The sequence below is a fragment of the Monoraphidium neglectum genome (genome assembly GCF_000611645.1).
Source record: "Monoraphidium neglectum strain SAG 48.87 unplaced genomic scaffold scaffold02625, whole genome shotgun sequence".
Classification (NCBI taxonomy): domain Eukaryota; kingdom Viridiplantae; phylum Chlorophyta; class Chlorophyceae; order Sphaeropleales; family Selenastraceae; genus Monoraphidium; species Monoraphidium neglectum.
This window is the reverse complement of record NW_014011003.1, coordinates 1-8563: the sequence shown is the minus strand read 5'-3', so window position 1 is coordinate 8563 and position 8563 is coordinate 1. Positions and strand designations below refer to the sequence as shown.

The 8563-nt window shown below is 60.9% G+C and overlaps 4 protein-coding genes across 4 annotated transcripts; 3 read left to right on the top strand and 1 right to left on the bottom strand.

Annotated features, from left to right (window-relative positions):
• Window positions 1-283: 283 nt before the first annotated feature.
• Window positions 284-1306, bottom strand: MNEG_11175 (molecular chaperone HtpG; the record flags this gene model as incomplete). The annotated part of the gene is made up of 3 exons (XM_014040356.1): window positions 284-622; window positions 914-967; window positions 1274-1306. 3 exons carry the CDS (start codon window positions 1304-1306, stop codon window positions 284-286), a joined length of 426 nt encoding a protein of 141 aa, XP_013895810.1.
• Window positions 1307-3054: 1748 nt separating this feature from the next.
• On the top strand, window positions 3055-4070 carry MNEG_11174 (hypothetical protein; the record flags this gene model as incomplete). The annotated part of the gene is made up of 4 exons (XM_014040355.1): window positions 3055-3204; window positions 3455-3502; window positions 3661-3704; window positions 3953-4070. The coding sequence occupies 4 exons, from the start codon at window positions 3055-3057 to the stop codon at window positions 4068-4070; spliced, it is 360 nt and encodes a 119-aa protein (XP_013895809.1).
• Window positions 4071-4952: 882 nt separating this feature from the next.
• MNEG_11173 (hypothetical protein) lies at window positions 4953-6487 on the top strand (the record flags this gene model as incomplete). Its single annotated transcript, XM_014040354.1, has 7 exons — window positions 4953-4990; window positions 5121-5181; window positions 5394-5447; window positions 5714-5791; window positions 5992-6050; window positions 6180-6279; window positions 6428-6487. The coding sequence occupies 7 exons, from the start codon at window positions 4953-4955 to the stop codon at window positions 6485-6487; spliced, it is 450 nt and encodes a 149-aa protein (XP_013895808.1).
• A 577-nt stretch (window positions 6488-7064) lies between these two features.
• Window positions 7065-8483, top strand: MNEG_11172 (hypothetical protein; the record flags this gene model as incomplete). Its single annotated transcript, XM_014040353.1, has 4 exons — window positions 7065-7085; window positions 7206-7736; window positions 7970-8326; window positions 8466-8483. 4 exons carry the CDS (start codon window positions 7065-7067, stop codon window positions 8481-8483), a joined length of 927 nt encoding a protein of 308 aa, XP_013895807.1.
• Window positions 8484-8563: the final 80 nt, after the last annotated feature.

Below are 8563 nucleotides of genomic sequence, written 5' to 3'. Positions count from 1 at the left end.
GGAGGGGGGAGGTCGCACACAGACAGGGAAGGGGGGTGTGGTGCACGTGGATGCGTGCGCTGGTGTGCATTTCATGATGTTCATGAGCGCGTGCAGCCACTGGAGACCTGACAGCCATGCAGGATGCAGTGCTGGACAGGTTTGAGCCAGGTGCGCGCCGTCAATGCAGCAGGCGCGTCTGGCGCGCACGGCTAGCCGCCCGCCGGCTTACTTGGCCGCCAGCCAGTCACCCAACCAGCTTGCGCGCAGCAGGCCCGCTGCCCCACCGCCCCGACCCCCTCTCCTAAACAGCAGCACCGCCCACCTTGTCAGCGACCAGGTAGGCCGAGTAGAAGCCCACGCCGAACTGCCCGATCATGCTGATGTCAGCGCCCGCGGTCAGCGCCTCCATGAATGCGCGCGTGCCGGAGCGCGCGATCGTGCCCAGGTTGTTGATGAGGTCGGCCTTGGTCATGCCAATGCCGCTGTCGGTGAGGGTGAGGGTGCCGTTGGCCTTGTCGGCCTCGATGCGGATGTAGAGCTCGGGGTTGGAGTCCAGGACGCTCTTGTCCGTGAGGGACTGGAAGCGGATCTTGTCCAGGGCATCGCTGGCGTTGGAGATCAGCTCACGCAGGAAGATCTCCTGCGGGGGGGTGGGAGGGGTTGCGGGGAAGCGAGGGGGTGAGAGGAGGCCTTCGAGGAGGGGTGGGGGGATGGATACTGCACATTTCACAGCTGAGGGCTGGCACAAGATGGCAGCGCAACGTGTGGCATGGCGGGCGGGAGGCTGAGGCGACAGCGCCGCTTGCCAGGCCTGAGCAGCGCTGCAGCAGTGCTAGCTGCAGTGCTGCTCCGGAGGCCTCCGGCGAGGTTGGACCACTGGACCACCCCACACGGACTGTGCCCGCTTTTCCCAGGTGTTTGTAGGACGCACCTTGTTGGAGTAGAAGGTGTTGATGATCAGCGACAGAAGCTGGTTGATCTCCGCCTGGGAGAGAGCAGGAGAAGCAAGGGCGAAGGGTTGGGAGGAGGGTGAAGCGAAGTCTTGGCCGAGCGCGCGGCCGCCGCAGCTGGCCCCTGGCAACGCCAGCGTCAGCGTCGCAAGCAACCACGATCGTTCCGTGCAAATTTTCGCCTTCCATTCGCGCCCGCCGAGGCCACAGAGCGCCTCCCGCCGTGCATGATCCATCCAGAAGCTCCCGCCCCGCCGGCCGTGGGACCTCTGGAGTGGTTTCAGGCCCCGGAAACCAGCGCAGAGCGGTATGAAAGACTTGTAAAAGCTACGTTCACGCACCTGGAAGGCGAACTCCTCCCTCTCGCCTGGCATGGTTGCGGTGATCTAGTGCAAGACGTGCTCTGTGTTGTTATGGACGTGCTCCTGAGTGTGGTATACCGCCGCTTTTGACGCGCAGTGTTTCCCGAAAGGCGAACTACGCGCGCACGCAACGGGCCTTTATGTCTTCAGCGCGCGCCTTCTGCTGATCCAGCACCTTCCAGAGACCAGGCGTTCGATCCCTACACGCTGCGCGATCAAAAAGATTTATTGAGTTTCTATGATAATACAGGCGCGCCGGTCAGCGAGTTTGTTTTCGTAGGCTTCGACACCCGCGCTTGCACAGACGGCGTGCACTGCAGGCCGCACTGCCTTGGTCAATTCAAGACGTCTGCTGGCACCACACACAGGTGCGCTGTCAAATGACCTCAACAGATACTAAACACAAGCAAGATGGCGATATGTAATGGAAATGTAGCCGTCATGACCATCCGGTCACTCAGTGACAAATCGCGAGCTCGGGGCAGTGTCAACGCAACCATGCAGCCATGTTTTACCGTAGTCCTAGCACAGCAGGGAATGATGAAGTGCCCTCCACAGTTTGGAACCGCTGCACAACTCGCATGTGCTGCTGCATGCCAACCCAGATCAATGCCTTGGTTTGTGTTGAGCCAGTCAATCCTCGTGGCCTCCGGGCTGGCTCAACAAGAGCCTCGCTCGACACGAAGCAAGCTGATCGCGAGGCTGCGCGCGGTGATGACCACCAACACAGAAAGGGGAAACATGTGCATTCGACGAATCCAGAGTTTGCTCTTGGCTTTCACGCATCATGACTAGACCATGTCGTGTGTGAAGACTGCCACCGGTGATGCTGCTGCGACAATATGACAGCAGTGTTGCACCAAGCAGCCAACAGCACGGGCCCCGCCTCTCAAGCATCTTGGGTGCTGTCGATTCAGCAGTGCGGCAGAAATCTGTGCCGGGATTGCTCAGGGAGAAGGTAGGTTGACAACTGACACCAACTGATGTCGGCGATTGTGCCCAAGGAATTGCACGGGAGGAAGTGCAATCAGACCCTAGTGTCTGAAAGAAAAATCGGACGCAGGCTTTAATTCATTTTGAAGTCACATCATAGGTACTATCATCTGCAAGCACGAAAATCTTGAAATCTCGGAGATTTTGGCCCTTTCGACCAGGACCGACGCGAGCCTCGATCGACGACTGAACCCCTCCGACAACATGCGAGCTTTCGTGATTGTGCTGCTTGTGGCGGCAATGGCCGGCTTGGGTGAGGTGGCACGATTTTCTGCTTTGACGGGTCGCAGCCCACGCGTCCCATGGGCTGGTGCACGCATAAGCATTGCAACGCTGGCCTCGGGGCCCATGCATCCTTCACAAACAAAGCTGCAGGCTCTTCTGACCCCATATACCCTGCACAATCAAGTCACTGCTCTACCATTTCACACGACCAACCTTTGTTCATACTGCCAACAGCCCCGGCCCAAGCCCCGGCCGCCCCTGCACCAGCCAAGGCCCCGGCCCCGGCCCCAGCCCCAGAAACCATTGGGGTGCGCTCGGGCGCGCTCGGGCCGCGTGCTGTTTGCGCTGACCGCATTCATGCAGCCGTGAAGCCGATGCGCTCGCAATCTTCTGGCAGCCCCTTGAGGTTGCCCGGTCATGCTTGAATCGTTTGAACAATGTGGCTCTTCACCAGCCCGTACCAGTCCCCACCTTCACCCGCCCGCGCTTATACGCCCTCACGCGCGGCCCCACACCCCTCACCATCCACCCATCAGGTCCAAATGCAGTTTGACAACCGCGGTGTCAAGGTCCAGGGCGAGCGCGTCGCCGCCAACATTGCGAGGGCCGTGGCTGACTGCATCTGCAACATCCCCCTTGCACATGTCAAGTACCTCGGCACTATGGGCCAGTCGGGCCTCCTCAACCACCAAGTACGCATCACCGCCTGCCTGTGGTCGCTGGTCGCTTGGCTTCATGCGCGTTTTTTGGGGGCGCGTGGTTGTTTGCACCAGGCGCCAGGCCGGCCTGGCAGGCGCTGAGCGGTGTGATGCATTCGGAAAAATGCTGTCACGCCTGAGCTTGTTGCGTTCAGGCAACGTGTGCCGCAGCATCATGCAAATCATGGCTTGCAGGCGCCCAACATACAGGTATTGTTGGTGCACCTCCCTGCGCCCTCCACAGGCGGTATCGACCTACACCTGCACCGGACCCACCAACACTGGCCAGCCAGTAAGTGCTGAACATAGGCACGTCTTGCAGGTTGCAAGCTGTTCGCAAACAGTTGTTGAAAGCTGTTCAATCTCGGCCTGTGACGGGGAAGCTGCTTCACGCGATGCATGTGCCCAGTGTATCTGAGGGTTGTATTCACACCCTACTCTGATCCGCAGCTCCTCAAGGCCTGCCAGACCAACACACGCGGCGGCCTTCTCACGTGCGTGCGCCAATGGCAGTCCGGGCAGCAACTGTTCTGGCTGTGGCTGTTGTGCACCCAGCCTGCACCCGTCCTGACCCCAGGGCGCCATGACTCAGCGGCCTGTTCTGCCTGACCCTGTCGCGGCAATATTGTTTTCGCAGTCGCCAGCCACATCAAAGCACACCACACGTCAAAGGCAACCCTCAGCACCACCCAAACACCCTCAACCCACCCAACAACGTCCCCATGCAACCTTTGCTGGGCAGCTCGTCCATCGCGGCGAAGTGCATCAAGAAATACACCGACACCTGGGTGCCCCTCGACAGCGTCGAACTGCAGAAGGCGACATGCACCCCTTCCAAGGGCCCTCCCTCTGGCAAGTGAAGGCAGCAGCACAGCGTGCTGTTCCCAACTTGAGACGACGCAGTTGGCTGCAGTGGGACGCACAATGTCGGCCCCTGAAGCACGTTAAGTGTTTGGCCACTTGTGGCATTGATGTATGGAGTAGTTGTTGTACGTTGATAGTTGCCGTCAGCTGTCGCGAAGGAAGGCCAGGAGATGAGTCTGGAGCTGTAAATCGGCGTGGGGGTGTGTGACGCTCCAACAATATCCACACTACTACTAAGGGGTTCTAAGACTTCGATGCTCGCACAAACTTTGAAGCCTAGGGCGTGTAGCCTAGGATGTAAAGTTGGGGACAGCGAGACTTCCACGACTGGGCGGGCATGATATGCCACCAGCTGGCCACCTGGAGCGACGGGTGGCGGGTGCTTGAGGGTGTCACCTGGTGTCCGAGCGCACCTTCAGCAAACGCAGTCTTTCAAACGTGAGTGTCAGCTAAGAGCGTTGGCCTGGATCGCGAGGACGGCCGCGAAGCTCGCGCGTTTCCGGATCTGAAGGCGCTCCAGGGGTCCTCTCTTTTGCTTGAAAGGCGATTGGTGTGTGGTGTCACGTGTGTTGCAAAGCATGTCGTGCAAGCGCTCCCAGAGCTGTCGCCTAGCCATCAGCGGGCGCAGTCTGCACTCATGCACAAGCAGCAGCGCCAACGGAACGCCAATGATCAAGCCCAACTACCAGCGGCATCACGAGTCTATCTGCATGCAGAGCTGATGCCAATGCAACTGCCGGTGTTGTGTCCACGGCTCAGATAGTAGCTGCGGCAGTGCGCTACCAAGGCTGTGAATGCTGGGTTTTCCAGGGAGCTGAGCCCAATCGCACCTGGTTCATGCCCTGCTCTGCGACCTTGCTGCGCACCACCAGGAAACAATGGGGCTATTCAACTTCCTCTGGTCGTGGATGTGCAGGTGAGCTGCATTTGATCCTGGGGCAGGGGAGAGTTGGTGGGGCCCAGCTGTTGCCGCACCCACCCCACTGGTGAAGCGGGGCGGAAATGCAAATGAATGTTGAGCGGCGATCGCTGCTGCAACAACACAGGCGTGTGTTCAAGCGTGTTGACTACGACAAGAACGGCCGCATAGATCCCCTGGAGGTTGAGGTGGGCTCTCATCGCACGGGTGATGATGGGAAGCAGCGGTCCAGATTCGGTGCACGCGGAACGCACAACAGCAGCGGGCAGGGGCCCACCGAGAGGCAGGGGCTGTGAGAGCATGCCTACCAGCAACAGTGCTTCTGGAGCCTGGCAGTCGCCAACCACCATGCCACCGGGAGCACACCCTGCGATGCTCCTCTCCCTGGGTTTGATGCCAGGTGGCGATCCTGCACCTGTACAACACTGTCAACAAGAGGCTGCCGGGGTGGCAGGTCAGCTACCTGTAACGCTGTCTACTTACGCCTCTCCTCAAGCTCCCTTACCATCCGCCGCTTTGATTTGTTGGATCCCGGCACACGCGGCGTGTGTGCACGCACGCACGTGTGTGCGTGTGTGCACGTACACGCAACACACATAGACGCACGCTCACGTATTCACCACAGCACACACATACACACGCACGCACACGCGCACATACACACGCACACAGATACCAACTCCATCTCTCCGTTGCACGCACGCTCCTGCACCACTCCAGGACCCACCCACGCGAGCGGAAATCCAGGCAGCGCTGCGGGCATATGATGCAGACGGCAGCGGCTGCTTGGAGGAGAAGGTAAATGCTTGTGTTGGGTAGGAGGGTAGAGAGTGGCACGACGCAATGGGGTTGCGCCACAGTTTGCGGTCGAAGGGCTGCGCTCTGCTGGGAACAGGTGTTCAGCTTATTCGTGCAGTACAGCAATAAGCTGTTTTCAGCATGATACAAACTGTGGGTGATGTTTAGCTGCTCTCACGGCTCCGCTGACACCGGCACAGGAATTCGAGCTCTTTGCCAAGAGCCTCATGCACAGTGGCCCCGACCAATTCTTTGCCAGGTGGGATCAACTTGCATCAACACACATGACATGCTTGCTTGCCGAAAGCTACCAACATGTATGCCCCGCAAGCACCCCTGCATGTTGACGCGTTCACCCACTGCAAATGTCCATGCTCATTTTCTCCAGGGTGGGCAAAGATGCTCTCCTGCGAACCGCCGTGCTGCCGGCAGTCACGGTCGGCGTCAAGAACGCAGCCGGCAACCTGTTCAGCGGCGTGCCCGTAGTGGTGGGTGGCCGCGCACAAGCGCAACGCTTTCAGCATGGTGGTGCGGGAGGGGACGGGCACGCAATTGGTGGCAGCGCGCTACCACTGCATCTTCGCCGCGCAACATTGACATGCATCATCGAGTGCGTGCGCCCCTCCCGTCCCGCAGGTGCTGGCGCCCGCGATTGGCTGCGTCGTTTCGGCCATCAAGGCCCTCATACCCATGTAACGCTCTGCTTCTGGGCTGTCGTTTGCTGTCGCGCGTCTCCCTTGTTGCCCATCCCATTTCATTACGATACCCCGTGATGAAGCAGCACTGGTGTCGTCGTCATGTCAGTAGCCAGCACCACAAAGCTCCGCAATCTACAGCCCAACGCACCCTCGCGGCTGCGACAATTCTGTCGATTTGAAAGAGAGCGTTCAATGTGGCAGCCCATTGCTTGCACAGCAGCAGTAGGCGGCACGTCATTCACCATACGCAGTCAGTCATCCCTTCCCAGTCAAGCGTGTGTGCGTTGTCAGCAGCGAGTATGATAGGTTTGCGTGCATCCGCAGTCGTAGATTTATGTTTTCGAAGCCTCAACGACATCGCGCCCGCACGCAGCCCTCGCGGCAACCGGAAACGAGGGCGCTTACCGCCTTGATTTGCAGATCGGCACTTTCCAGCATGCGGCAATGTAATTGAGAAGAGAGAGTTTGTATCACATATATCAAACCGTTGGCCAGGGCCGTTGGCTGCCGCGGGCGGGGGCACAGTCACAGCCTGCAGCAACAGCTGCTGCCGTAGGCAGCCTCGGGGAACGACGATGGGCTGTATATGCTCAAAGGTAGGGATATGTCTGTCGTAGACGGCACGCGGCCTGCGGTTGTGTCTACCGTGCCGACTTGGATGGCGCGAGGCGCGGACCTCAACGCTCCCCCGCCTGATTTCTCTCCAACGGCGGCAGGAAAACGTGGTAGATGCTCAGGTCTATTCCTCGGCCCCGGCGGGCAAGGCCCCTGCCGCCAACATTGACGAGCCTTGGGCGGATGCGCTGCCGACGTCGCTCCTCTTGCGCTGCGACTCGAACCGCTCCTTGGCGAGCATCTACTTGGATGCCGTGTCAGAAGCGGATTCGGTGGAATCGTTTTTGACTGCGTTTTGCAACACGCCGTCATCGCTGTCGGCCGGTGGCAGTGATGCGTGCGAGGTGTTTGGTGACGCACTCGATGCGCGTCCGCAGCAGCCTGTGCAACCGCAGGTGGCCCAGACGTCGGCCCCGAAGCAGGAGCAGCAGCAGCAGCAGCAGCAGCAGCAGCAGCAGCAGCAGCAGCAGCATGGCAATGGGCACCAGCAACAGCACGTGCACCAGCAGCAGCAACACCGGCACGTGTCGGGGGGCGGCCACCACCACTCCTCAGCTCGCGCAGCAGCGGTGGAGGCTGCAGCAGCGGCCGGGGACAGCCCAGTAGAGTGCGTGCTGCGTCAATACAAGCAGGTGCGATTGAGATTACGTACAGGCTACATCACTACGCTGCATCATCGGCCAAAGTGTGTGTGTGTGTGTCGTGTGTGTGTTTGAATTTGTTGACACGCGCCAACGTTGTTTCCGCTGGACGTCCGTAATCCACGACTGCTTGCTGTGCAGCTTGAGCGTCAGCGCCGCCTCCGGCCTGCGCTCCCCTCCCCCTTTCCCCCCGTCGCCCACTGCCTCTGCCCCTGCCTTCCCAGGGCGACATACTGCTGTGCAAGGCGGTGGGCGAGCTGATCGCCTACTGGAAGGCCAGCGGCGTGGCGCTGGACGCGCTGGAGGAGCAGCTGCTGGCGGCCGAGGCGCACGCGGAGGAGGAGGCGCGCCGCCAGCAGGCCCTGCGCCAGCAGCAGGAGGAGCAGGAGGCGGCCGCCGCCGCCGCGGCCGCGGCCGCGGCCGAGGAGGAGCAGCAGCGGGCCGGCGGGCGCCGCAGGGGGCGGCGGCGGTGGGTCTCCACCTCTGGGGACGCGCTGCTGCCGGGCGCGCGGCCGCTGGCGTCCGCGGGGCTGGGGTGCGGCGGGTCCGACCTGTTCAGCGCGGCGCACGTGATGTCCCACGTGAGGGTGACCGCTGAGCTGATGAAGCAGCTGGAGGAGAGCAAGGGGTGGCGGCAGGTGGCGTTTGGGGCGCTGCAGACGTGGCACCACCACGACAGGGAGGCGGGGCTGCAGCACTTCAAGGTGCACTGCGTCATAGAAGAGCCCATGCTGGTGAGTCATCATGGAGGGGGGGGCGAGGGGCCACTGCGGGCGGTGGCTGCGTGGGGCAGAGGCGTTGGGGACTGCATGGCGGGG